Raw genomic sequence first — 13,542 nt, 5'->3', positions numbered from 1 at the left:
CCGTGACTCTCGTGAAAGAAAAAAAAACAGAAAACGCGTTTCTTTTCGTTCCGAGAGGCACGGCCGTGACTCTCGCGAAAGGAGAAAAAACGCGTTTTTTGTCGAAAAGGTAAGGAAGACCGGTGGAAAACCAAAACGTCGAAAAAACCTGAAAAAAAACCGTTTAAAAAGCCGAAAACGCGTGTGGAAAAAAAAAACAAAATCCGGATGGAGCGGCCAGAGTGCGACACGTGGCGAATGGCTGAGAGGGCGACAACTGGCGCTGATCGTTGCGAGGCTCCTGAAGGAGCGTTCGTTAATTAGTTGCTCTCTAAATAAGTACTCATAATTTAATTTATCAGCAAAGCAGAAGGTAGATCTAAATTTTCGCAAAAAAAAAAGAAGCTAGATCTAAATTTTCACGAACGGTGAACTACATTAAGCAGAAACCATACAATCCAGCTAGGCGTGGTGGGACCTACATTCAGTTCTCCATACAAACCTAACACAATACAATTTCCTACGCTTGCACTTCTGTACTAAAGCGGTAAAGGGGGAAAACGACAACTACATTTATTATTTCAGGCAAACCAAATAGTGGGCTAATCTTGTCACGGCTTTCTACTTATGGAGTCGTAGCTCCATCTTATCAGCTGTTACCACATCCCGCAGATTTTTCATTCATCAAGGCGCGCCCGCTTAGCTGGTGTGGCGCCATCATCGTCGTCGGTGGTGGATCCACGAGCGACTTTGGTAGTTGACTTTCAGCAGCTGCTCGCGTTTGTGGAGTCATCACCGTCAGCAAAAATATGGTCTTCTGTATCATATGTAGCCACCTCCTCCACAGCTGAAAGACGAGATCATATGTAGCCACCTCCTCCACAGCTGAAAGACGAGATATGGACTTCAGGTTCTTCTTTCAGATCTCCATCCGCCATTGACACGCCATCAGTCCTGCCATGAACTGAAGCCTGCATGCACGAGTCAAAAAATTTCAGATCTGCATTCTTACTGCTAGAACATGAGCAGGGGGAACAACAGAACAGCAGCAGCAAAGATGATATGTACATACCGCGATCAAAGAGGATCTGCGGGAGAAAACTTCATGCTGTGGATCACTGCTTGTTGGCTGCTCTCGCTGGTCAACGAGTCGAATGCCGAACGAAGCAGAACTTGAAGACACCTGCCCAGCAGAGTACCCGATCGACTGAGCTGCAGACATCTCTGAACTCGTACGCACACATGCAGTCTCAATAAGCTGCTCCCATGCAGTTTCAAATTCGTCTACCGCGCCAGGCACCACCGGGGAGAAGACAGATCTGGTTTTACTTTTCAGCGTCAGTCGGGTGACGATGGCCCACATTATAGCAATCACTTATCCATCTCGCACGCGGCGTTTGTGTAACGGACGCACCAGACGGAGTTTCCTATGAACAGTACTTGCGCACCTGTACCAACAGAACATAACTATCCTGGACCGATATTTACCGGTTATGTTGGACGTCCCCGTTTCCGCACGTAGTTTGCGAAAGTACGTAATGACGCTGTATACATACAACCGCATTTAATACAGTACCCAACGCGTCATCGCTCTGTTCGCGCCAGCTAGCAGGAGCGCACGAGCCCGTCCGCGCCATCGCCGTTCTCGTCCTTGAACCTATGTCTTGGTCGGACTAGAAGCAGGGGAGCTGGAGGCTCGCACCGTGGAGTCCATGTGCTCCTGCTACCTGCAATGCCACGTGAGAAGACATGCATTAATATGAACGGCTCGGTTACTCCAAGTACAGAAGCACACACAACCACATGAAATGTAATATTTACCACGTTATGTGCAATGTTAACGCGAGACGTTTTGGACATTTCAATATAGACTACATACGGACTGAAATAAATAAACAATCACACTAAAACATGTTTATGTACATTCGATTCAAAAAATTAAAACATCTTATAATTCAAAACTGGAGCAGTACTTTCTAGCACCATAAAATCGTGTAAAATAGAGTTTTCACAGCGGAATTGGCTTTGGATAAGAGGAACACTAGAATTTCTAGGGACATCATAAATTAATCGGGGGATATCATGTCACGAGCTTCTGTTCCATCTTTACCGGCTCTCTTCTGGCTCCTTCATTAATATAAATAAATGGAATGCCTCCATTTTCCCGAAAAAGAATCATGTCAAAATCAAAGCATTACTGCCATAATTTCATTCAACGAGTAGATGGAAAAATCCCAACGTTTACTCTCAGTTCTCGGTTCTCTGTTACAGAAGAATGACAATCAAACACCAAGGCAAATGCAGTTTTCTGGACTCTCAGCCTCCGATCAATATCCTCAAACGCTGAACACAAGTAGCTTCAGCAAGGATATTGCAAGGCCTCACTTGTGCCAATCCTCCTACTGATGGCAATCAGAAATTTCACCTACAAAAATCATTGCATCAGTTCAGGCTAGTAGCAGACCAGTCAAATTTGAACAAATGGGACATATACAGGTCAATAAAGAAAATCAAGGTTTCGAAACAATGCACAAATTGAATGACCTCAAATTTCATTCAAAGAGCAGAGTAAGAAGACTTCTAAAGCTGCTACTCCTATTATAAAGAGACAACATGGATAATCAAAATAGACAGAATAACAAGCCAGTATCAAAATAAAGGAACAGGAGAACAAGTTCATCATGAGACAACTGCAGGAGCCACACAGAAACTTAGATGCTTCTTGCCTAAGTGACAATATAATTCAGCATAAGTGGGTACAAATACTTACAAAAAAAATAAGTGGGTACAAATACACCAGAGATTCACGACTATAATTCAGCATCAATGGGTACAAATACAATGGGTGATTCATGTCATTGAAGAAGACGAATCAGAACAAGAAGGCAAACACAATATTTGTGAATCATTGTGATTGCAAAGAATAGAGACATGCAGCACAATATTCTAATCCAGCGCATGTAGAACTTGGAAAATTCAACATAAGCTACACTGAATCAACAATTGCAAGAGACCTCATTGTCACATCGCTGCTACCTGTCATGCTCTTTCAGATGGATAATCTTCACATCTTGCCTTTGGATAGACCGCTTTCACTCCGTGCCACAGAAGTGTTTTTCTTCAGCATATGAAATCAATCACCATATCATGTATACGATAAGATTTTTCCATGCCTTTATCAACATTGATGTCAATTGGTTGAATCATGCTCCTATTCACGATCTCATTGAGCAATTCTACCACCGAGCTCAAACTTGCTAATCCCTTGGTTTTCATGATAAACAAAACCTCAAACTATCCACCTTACATATCGAATGAGCTTGCTTAATCTTCTAATCTTCTAAAAACATGCTTAGACATAATAACTAATCCTATAGATGAGAAGGTAGATCAAACTACTGGTAAAAGAGGGTTGACTTCCAGATCATCACTCTTGTATAATCTACAAGTCAGGTGCCTCTTTTACTCATTTTCTTTGCTGCTTTTCATGGTATTGGTGCATGGGTGCCCTCCTATTTGTGTTAAATCACAAAAACTAGGGTACACCATCTTGTTTTAGATTAAGATTTGTGTTGATGTTCTATGATCTACCTTCACATCATTTATTATACTTAAGCATATTTCCAGAAGATTACAAAATTAAGAGAGACCAACTGATATGGAGATGGATAGCTGAAGGTTTTGTGTGCCACGCAAACGAGGAATTGGCCCATTTGAGCTACGAGAGAGTTACTTCAATGAGCTCATAAACAGAAGCATGATCCAACCAGTGGGCATCGACGGTGAAAGCATAGCAAAATCTTATTGCGCACATAATATGATGCATTGATTAGCAAGACCAAGATACTCTGCGCTCTTCACTTCATTCCATACCAAGGTACCTATTGAATAGAAAGTTTTTGCAATGGTCAGCAGGCAGGCAAATCTGCAAGAGTACAATATATCTTCATGAAGAGAAATACAGTACTGAACCATGAGCTAGTTATCTTATCCAGGAAAGAAATGAGCAGAACCTAAAAGAAACTCACACTCTAAATGCACCCAAAAAAATAACAGTGAATGACAAACGATCTGCACTTAAGATCGCACACGCACCAACCAGAGCAAACAAAGTAAAGGGTAAATAACAATCTCACACTACTATCACTAGTGCGCAGTTCTTCATGGAAGAAACACTGCCTAATACAGACCTACTAAGAGGCATAGAAAACTTTTGGATTCCCCGAGCAGCTTGCACCACCAGATTAGCACTATAAATCGATCATGCACGCACAAGTCGGCAATTAAAAAACATACTAGGCATGCATGATTTACTTCTTGAAGAAAATAGATCTACTCATGATTCTGTCGAACACCTAGGATTTAATCATGTTTCCAAGTAAACGCGCGATTCTACTAGGGTGGATGCCCAACAGTTTGAGCCTGAGATGCTCGCACCTATGAGGATCCTAGTCCAACAGCCTAGCTCAACCGGATCTACAGGAGGAAATAATTAAACCTACGGCGGATCAACAACAGCTCACGCTTGAGATGCGCGCAGCAGCGGATCTACTCGGTGAACTCTACGAAACTGCAGTACTAGTGGCCGGATACAGATCGGGAAGAGAACGAAGCATACCTCAGGTCGCTGGCGCACTTGCCCCGCGAGATCCGGCGCGTCCCCCTTCGCCCTTGGAGCGAGCACGCGCCTCTTCGGGCCGCTGCACGTACTCACCGACGACCGAGCAGGCCGCCGGCGGACGGCAGGGCGTGCTGGCCCCGGGAGGGGGAGGCGGCCGGAGACCCCGCTACGAGATCTGGTCTAGTCTAGTCCGTCTCTCTACTGGCTCGACTCTGCCCTCTCCAAGCGCGGCTCGGCCCGGTAGAAATAACCGCGAGGGGAGCGGGCGAGGGAACGGGCGCGACCGGCCATGTGCTCGCGCGGAGTCGCTGCCGTGTGGTCCTCCGAGCGGAACGGGCCCATGCGTCGGCGGGGTAGGGTGGGAGTGGGTGGTGTAGTAATTGGGGGAGGGCTCAGATCCGATCTGGGGGTGGGTGGGTGGGGGCATTGGATGCCGTCTGGACTGGTGTGCCAGGGGTGGGTAAATTATGATGGATGGGCCGGGGCGGGCGGTGGTGGGTCGGCCACGAGCGCGCCTGCACGCGGTTTGGCGCTTGCGGGGAAGTTTCCGGGAACTTGCCGCGCCGTGGCGTGCGGGGCGCGGTGTGCAGGAGTAGTGTTTCTTCGAGTGTTTGGCTCGAGGCAGGCTGTGAAACCCGGAACAGTGGCTGGGTTAATTATCTATGGAGTAGTACATGGGAGTGCTTGTTCGCTCTCCTGTGCACGAGTTGTTTTACTGAGATCTCTGGTGATTTTTCCTTTTACTCCTCGTGCCAGATTTGTGTCAAGACAAATTTTATGAAGTTCAGAGTTCAGTAGTATCACCTTGTAGCTGTACGACGAATTCAAGTAAATCGTGCAGTACACAGTAAGATTACTGCTGATCCTCGTATCAGTTTTTGACATGGCCACGAAATAACTCCGCTCGCGCGCATGGTCACACGCCATATCACGGGCAAAGATTCCGATCGACATCGCGCATTTCGAAAACACAGAAAAAATTGCAGATACGGACGAAGGCAACCTACCACGTGACATAGCTCCTGCCACGCTTGGCGTCTATGCTTTACTCGCCCGTGGCCCAGGCTGCCACAGTGTGCCACACACGCTTTAAACGAAACGCGGCGCGCTCGCCACAGTACTACAGCAGCCAGCAGCGCCAGTAATTCTACAGAGTGATTTCCAAGCCAGGCACGAACGCGCACTTGAGAGACGACCGCAAGCCGTCCACATTATTTCCACACACTTCATCTCGTCTCAATCCAACACACGGTGCATCGACACATACACACACGACAGATCGTAACAAGCTGGTATATGGAGGCGACGCCGCTGACTTGGCGGTTCAACTGATAGCATCTCTCGCTACAGGTGGCTGGCCAGTCAGCCGCTCTTGAGGAACTGGGCGTGGTGCGCGATGTGGTCGTCGATGAAGGTGGCGATGAAGAAGAAGGAATGGTCGTACCCCGGCTGCATCCGCAGGGTCAGAGGAGCGCCCGCCGCCTTGCACGCCTCCTCCAAGTTGCCCGCCAGCAGCTGCTCCGCCAGGAACTTGTCATCCTCTCCCTGTTGCAATCCACACATAAAAGCTAGTGAGCTTAAGTAATTGTGCCAACATTACTTCCTCTTCACTGTTATATGATTGGAAGCAAGATAATTAAGAAAGGCAGATGCGAGCATTAGGCAGTCCAGATTGCAAATAAAGCGCACTCTGATTGTGAGATGATAGATGGCAGTGACATCTTCTCAGATTCATATCCTTCAGAAACAAGTCATGTACAAGCCAACGGTTACTCTCCAGGGCCTTGTACTTTCAACTAGTTCAATCGAACCTGCCATCCTATGTATAATCGATTCCTTGACGCAGTGCGGTTGAATTGTCAAACTTCAGCTCTAGGCAGTTCAGTTGAACATGCATAATTATAACCTCACAACATCTCGCTCCCTGCCAGAAAAGGGATGCTACACTTGGAACTTCTAACATGTTGACCTTGATATTGACAGATTCACTTACTGAAACATGCAATGAACTCACACCAACGTTAACCAATCTAGACACAAGAGACTATCACTTGATGAGGCAATCATATCAAAGCTAACCAATCATGCGCAGCTAGCATACCAATCAAAATGGCTTCATGTCTTTCAGGAAAAAAATAATTTTAAATTGGTCTAGACCCCGATTTATAGCTAACCGATCAATTCCCTATTGTCCACGAGGATGACTCCATGTTGTCACAAATGCCTTAAAACAGATCCTTGTGTCACATCAAGTGAATGGCTGGTTTGAGAAGGGAAGGAGGGAGGGAGGGGAATGATCTCAGAGAAGACTAAATCTCACTTTCACCTTCCAGGGACCTTATCCAACTACCGTGTATGCTTATGGAGATGACTAGTTGCTTGTTTCTACTACACTTTGAATTGAAATATGCAATGTAACACACAAACGGTTCATTCCAACAATATAGAATAAAAACATCGATGGGCTAGAAATAACATGAAAGCAGGAAAAGGGCATTATTTATCGCACTGCTGCATTATACCTGGTCAACCAGGATAGGAGTTGAAAGTGTGTTGCACTTCTTAACCAACAAGGTTGCATCGTATTCCTGCAGTAAGCATGCACTATAAATTACTTTACATGGCCGGTTTGAGAATGGAAGGAGGGAGGGAGGGAGGGGAATGATTTCAGAGAAGACTTGCCTCCCATTCCGATTTAGTTGTGCCCAGATAGTTTGAGAATGCTTTCTGACCCCAAGGGCAGTTTATTGGGTTAGCAATTGGAGCAAATGCAGACACCGACTGCATAGGTAAGATAAATTCGCAATGCCAAGTGAGATTTCATGGAAGTAATTACAAGAGAGTACAGATATTGTGTGAAGTAGATGCCTACAAGTTTCCTAATCTGAAAAAAGGTTCATCGACAGGAATTTCCAGATGCAGAGGGTTTAACAAATATCGTCAAATAGTACCTTGTATTTGTCAGTGTTCTTCAAGTAGATAGTCAGTGCACCGTGCCCTCCCATAGAGTGGCCAAAAATTGATGCACATGACGTGTTAAGCTGTTCAAAGTTGTCAGTTAAAACTTTTGGCAGCTCCTTCACAACATAATCATACATGCGCCAGTTTTTCCACTTCTCATTTGTGGCATTCAAATAAAATCCAGCACCTACGCATAAATAGTCAAGATAGGAGAGTTAGTCACCTCTAGCCACATGCACAACACATAGGCCTATCCACATGACACAATTCTTCAAGTGGTACTTGCATATAAGAACTCAACAAATATAAAGCAACTGCGCCTTCTAATGGACAAATTCATGAATTCATTATTACTTAAATGATTTAGACCTTGTGTAGAAGAACCTCACAGATTAATGAATAGAAATCCTATTATGACCAAATAACATGTACTCAATTATTGAATCTTTAAGGTAAAAAATAGGTGACAGATGAAAAAACAATGTCCACATGATATTTCTATTTGCCATATCTGTCAAATTCACTTGGTGAATAGTACATGATGTTTGACTTAACAGGTAACAAAGGCCAAAGAGCAACCACGTTATCAGATACCACATTGATAAAAAAATTCTAATCCACCCAGATATAAATCTGCTATGCTTTGCATAATTAGAAATAAAAACAACTGAGCTGGTGGCACACTGATGGTTGGGATAAAGCGTGTCATCGCTAGCTGTTAGGACAATCAGGCTACTTTCTGGTTGAGCTTTGACCACATAGATATACAGCAATGTCAACATGAAAAGGACTATTCTTCGTCCGATGTGTTGATTAAATAGTTACTTTCTCTTCAACACCACAAGAGGTTTATTTGTCAACTGCAGCAATTATGTGCAGATGTTTTTTAACAAAAGCAAACAAAATTATAAATATTGCTCCGTAACTAACACAATACAAACAAAGCAGCATAAATTTAACACAAAAAACAGCAAACAGTACAGCTACTGAAAAGTTTTCAACGAATGCTAGAAATCATGCAGAATATCGTTATTCCGTTTATTCATGGCAATGGGAAGTTCATGCAGTAAGTTCTAGACTCCCACGGAAGTTGCCGAATCATATATCCCATAAGCTGCAAATGGCACAACAAGACTGTCGTAGTTACTGTCCTTACCAACACCAAAATCCCAACTATCTGCCTCCCCTTCTACATTTAGTCCACCTGCATGAAACAAAGGAGTGATGAGAAAAGGAAAAGGTTTAAACAAGGACCAAGATCATACAATGTGTTCACGACAAAAGAAAGGCGATAAGAAGAATACATATGAGATCACATTGAACATTCCAAAAGTTATTTGGTAGTCAAAGGAAACAAAACACTTTGTTGGTTGGCAGAATATCAGGAAAACGACAGTCATTCATCAAGCTAGAATGCCCTTAACGTTATTCAGACTCAACTCTACGACATCTTTAGGCTGGACAGATGAATCTTATTCCTCAAAAAAAAAAGAAATATACATGTTGCGGACAAGAGGTAGATTGTGTTTTGTTGGCCTTGTTTGGTTATAGTGTCTTCCAGGCTCCAGCCCCTAACAATCCCACTACCGCAAACAATTTTGGACACAATAATCCATGGAGGCACAAAAATGGCACAACACAACCATTAAACAGGGGCAATTCAAACAGTCAAATGGAAGCCAGTGCTAGCAAATGGACGTCGGAAATCACACCAGATATCAAGTAACACACTATTAGTTGGCCAAAGTCATATTGTATGAGTCTGATGATACTCATGAGCATCACCATGTCCAACCCAGCAAAGAAAGGATCAGGACTATTTATGGGTGCATAATGTAACAGACCCAATTGTGTAGTTTACTAATATCTGATCAGTTTTAGCATCTATGGTTGCAAATTGCCCTGAAGCCTCAGTGTTCACCAAACACATCACAAACGTAATCATCAAACAAATAGCCGACATGGTGCCACAAGACATGTGCACTGCCACCATTGACACACTGCAGTTACACATTAGTGATTAGAGTTAGGCCCTCAATAGTCACTGAGGCAGCACAATACTTAGAAATGAGCACACACACACAAAACATAATCTGAGGCATCAGTGGTCATTTTCCATGCAAATTCAGCATGCAGAATTAAGCCGCTCATACCTTTCCTGATTGATCTCAATTTTCTTTTTGTTCTTCTTTTTTTGATTAAATAAAAAAGAATTGGTCTCGTGAACCCGTGATAATTGCAGGCATATGGGTAAATCCTACAGTGTGTCTGGTAGAGGCATCCCAATTCCCAAATCTAAAGGCATAAACTACCAAAAAATTCCTCAAAAAAAAAATCTTAACTTAACTGCGTTTCGCCAGTCGCCACATCCCCCCACCAATTCCAATATTCCCCTCACAATTGGATGGTACGGCCGCGGAGGGACGGGCACGCAATAAACCCTAGAAATTGAACGCGACGGGAGAAGGGGGTTAAAGTTAAACGTACGCGGGGAGGTGTCGGGGGCGACGAGGGCGACGCCGTGTGCCGCGGCGGCGCGCTGGGCGCCGGACTTGATGATGAAGTTCTCATCGGTGCAGGTGAGGCCGGAGAGCCAGTAGAGCACCTGCACCACACCCACGAAAGCGCCGTCAGATCTACAGGCCGGGGACGGGGAGTACGGTCCCGGGGCGAGCGGGGAAGGGCACGCACGGGGAGCTTGGAGGCCGGCGACGCGGGGAGGAAGAGGGAGAAGGTCATGGGGCAGCCGAGGGCGGCGCTCTGGTGGCGGAAGCGGAGGTTGTGGCCGCCGAACATCTTGGTCTTGCTCAGCTGCTCCAGCGCCGCCGCGGGAGGGGGAGCGGCCGCCGCCATCGCGCGATCGCCGGCGAGGTGTGGGGGGAGTGGTGGTGGGTGGAGACTGGACTGGGGGACGGGAGTGTGTAGAGATTCTGGAAGAGGGGATCCCCGACCCCGATATCCAAAACTCCAATCACCGAGTCGCCTCTCTTTTGGGCCCCATTTGCACTGCTTTTGTGCCCGAGGCCCAAAGCTGTAGATGTTAGGCAGGCCCAAGATCTCGTTTTCGCAGATGTCAATGAAGCCCGAAATCAGTTACACCTTTCAAAGGCCATCACTCCCCCTATGATTCTCGAAAAAAATTATCACCCCCTCTATACACCACACGTTGCGTTCGTTTGTCGTGCGTCGCACAGGGGACAGCCCCGACTGGGTCGTCCCATTGACAGATGTAGCTGGCGTGATTACTGTAGTGCGAGAGTGGAGCGTTAAAAAAACCCTAAAAGCAGGCAGTGCTTGCGCATGGGATCGAACCTAAAAAAAACTCATGATGAATGCCGTTGCTTGACAATGGAGCTAATGAGCGACTGTTGAACAACACAAGACTCTAAAAGAATATATTCACCGGAAGATCGAACATTCTGAACAACGACCGAACGTTTATTGCAAATTTTCACTTTTTATGAAATTCTAAGCAGATTTATCAAAAACACATACAAAATTTTAAATGCCAAATATTTTATCAAATTATGAACATTTTTTAACTTGTGACAAAGTTTGAAAAGCATGAACAATTTTTCTAAATCCCACTAATTTCTGGAAATGTGATTCAATTTTCCAAATTTCGCCTTTACTGAAACTGTGGAAAAATTATAAAATAAAAATAATATTTGAATTTGTGAACACAGTTTTAAAACGTGCCATTTTTCAAACTCTTAACAAAATTTTAAAACATGAACGAATTTTTAAAATAAAACTTTTTTTAAAAAATGCAACAACATTCTAAAATTTCCTAACATTTTTTCAAAAGAACAAATATTTTTAAAAATTTTGAACAAAAATTTAAATAGGAACATTTATCAAATTCTTGATCATTTTTGTAAAACATGAAACAAACTTTGAAATTCAGAAATTGAAAACCTGATTTTTTTAAACCCGAACAATTTTCAAAAACAAATTCAAATACTTTTGGGAGCCTTCTAGAAGGTTCTCAAAACTGGTAGAAATCAACTAGGAACCTTCTAGAAAGTTCCCAAAACCTAGACGTGGAGCGGGATGGGACGGCCCAATTGATCGTGCCCCGTTGAGATTGGTCAATCCATTAACACAGAGAGCGTCAAATAAGGTTTTCTCCACGAGGCCTCCTCTTCGGCACCTTAAGCGCCACTTGGCGAACCAGCGTTTAGGCGCCGGTTTTCCATGGCTCTCTGGTCCCTCAATTCTAAGTTGATCGGTCCACCATTGACTGGTTGACCGTTGCTCACTGAATTTTTGAGAAAAATGCAAATTTTAAAAAATATGTTCACGAATTTGAGAAATGTTCACAAATCCGAAAAGGTCCATGAGTTCAAAAAAGGTCACAAGTTAAAAAATTGCGGGACTAAAAAAAGTTAAGTTCACGAACTCGAAAAAGTTCAGGAGTTCAAAAAAAGGTTCCCGCATTCAAAAAGAGTTCATACATCTTAAAAAGTTCACGAAAATTGAAAAAGGTACACATGTCTCATGGATTTGAAAAAAGGGTCATGATTTGGAGTAAAAATATTCACAAATTTGGATAAGAGTATTAGTGTTTACTTGTTAAAAAATAAAAAAAAGTTCATGAATTTTAAAAAATGAAATCACAACCTAAGGGAAAAACTTTCAAAAAACTATATATAAAAGTTTAGAAATTTGAAGAAATTGTTGAATTTGAAAAAAAATGCATTAAAAAAAGAAAAATAACAATAAAAGAAGACTAAAAAGGAGAAAAAGGAAAATAAAATCCGTCTAGAAAACCAAAAAAACAGCCTAAAGCCTGTAGGAGGTTGCCGAAATCGGCCGCAAGCTTCTAGAGCTTGACAAAACCGGTCGTGTCGCTACCAAAAACACAAAATAGCGTGCTATGAACGTGCAGTTGATGAAGGGAAAAATAAAATGGGTTGAGCCCAAGTGGAGGAGTGGGTGTCTAATAAGAATTTTGCATATAAGAATTGTCTGAAGTCAAACTTTGTAAAGTTTGACCATATTCATGTAAAAAATATCAACATCTATAATATTAAAGTTATTATATAATATGAAAATTAAATTCATGACACATCTAATGATATTGATTTTGTATTGTGAATGTTGATATATTTTTTCATATAAAGTTGGTGAAACTTTATTAATTTTAACTTCAAACAAATCTCATATGCGAAGTAATAGCACCGGTGGGAATACCATTGTACATGCCCTAAGTTGTCGTAAAATGTTATAAGTTCCCCCAAATTTGTAGCTCCGTATAATGAACTCCACATTGTTGTTTTATTGTATTGGTGTGCATGGCCGGCCCTGGGGTATGGCTCGAGGGGCGACGGCCCAGGGCCCAGGCCGGGGAGGGGCCCATGATCCCGGGCCCATGATGTAGTATACATACATGGTATACCCCAGCAAAAATAGGTAAGAACAAAATTTACCACAGAAAAAAACGAATGTAGCGATTAGCGAAGCGTCACGTGACGTGATTCAGGCCTGATGCGAGGCACGGCTGTTCGTTTCCCTTGTGAAACAAATCAATCAAAGATCTCAAGCCTTTCGCCCGTCTTCGTCTTCTTGTCGGTTCGTCTTTGACTCTACTCTTCCTCCTCTCGTTGGTCACCGTCGGTCTGCCTGTTGCTCGGCGCCTCGGCCGACGCTAGTTGTCGCCGCTGCGCGCGCCGCGCGGCAGTCCCTAGCCCGGCCATCCGGCATCCGTTAAGGCGGCAATATATTATATGTACTAGTCGTCAACCCATGCGTCTGCACGGGCTAGCCTATTTTTAGATAGCTCTATATGAATTATAGTTTAATTAACGTTCATTTCATTTGAAATCTTAAATAATAATTATAATACAAATTTTTTTGCGTGGAATTATAATACAAATTGAAACCATTGCATATTGGTTACCATATGCTGCAAAAATAAATTATCATTTTTAGTATATTCATGATCGTATAATTTACATATATGTATGGTGTACCACTTA

At 43.4% G+C, this 13,542-nt stretch overlaps 1 protein-coding gene and 1 long non-coding RNA gene across 2 annotated transcripts; both read right to left on the bottom strand.

Moving 5' to 3' along the window:
* Positions 1-2,782: 2,782 nt before the first annotated feature.
* On the bottom strand, positions 2,783-4,998 carry LOC109732363 (uncharacterized). The gene is made up of 2 exons (XR_002225388.4): positions 4,598-4,998; positions 2,783-3,860 (listed from the first exon to the last, which is right to left on the bottom strand). It is a non-coding gene; the product is annotated as an uncharacterized lncRNA (long non-coding RNA).
* Positions 4,999-5,560: 562 nt separating this feature from the next.
* On the bottom strand, positions 5,561-10,452 carry LOC109732364 (S-formylglutathione hydrolase). Its single transcript, XM_020291539.4, has 7 exons — positions 10,253-10,452; positions 10,049-10,166; positions 8,718-8,765; positions 7,552-7,748; positions 7,283-7,381; positions 7,123-7,188; positions 5,561-6,145 (listed from the first exon to the last, which is right to left on the bottom strand). The coding sequence occupies exons 1-7, from the start codon at positions 10,412-10,414 to the stop codon at positions 5,963-5,965; spliced, it is 873 nt and encodes a 290-aa protein (XP_020147128.1). The 5' UTR covers positions 10,415-10,452; the 3' UTR covers positions 5,561-5,962.
* Between the last annotated feature and the right edge of the window lie 3,090 nt (positions 10,453-13,542).

The sequence above is a fragment of the Aegilops tauschii genome, chromosome 3, assembly GCF_002575655.3.
Source record: "Aegilops tauschii subsp. strangulata cultivar AL8/78 chromosome 3, Aet v6.0, whole genome shotgun sequence".
Lineage (NCBI taxonomy): Eukaryota > Viridiplantae > Streptophyta > Magnoliopsida > Poales > Poaceae > Aegilops > Aegilops tauschii.
Note: the sequence above shows the minus strand (reverse complement) of the source record. Positions and strands in the feature narration are given on the sequence as shown.

Coding starts and splice junctions, on each gene's coding strand:
- LOC109732364 (XM_020291539.4), bottom strand. CDS start 10,414: ATGGCGGCGGCCGCTCCCCCTCCCGCGGCGGCGCTGGAGCAGCTGAGC. Junction 7,749..8,717: donor TAGTTGGGATTTTGGTGTTG/GTAAGGACAGTA, acceptor ATTTATGCGTAG/GTGCTGGATTTTATTTGAAT. Junction 7,189..7,282: donor CAACTAAATCGGAATGGGAG/GCAAGTCTTCTC, acceptor TGCTTACTGCAG/GAATACGATGCAACCTTGTT.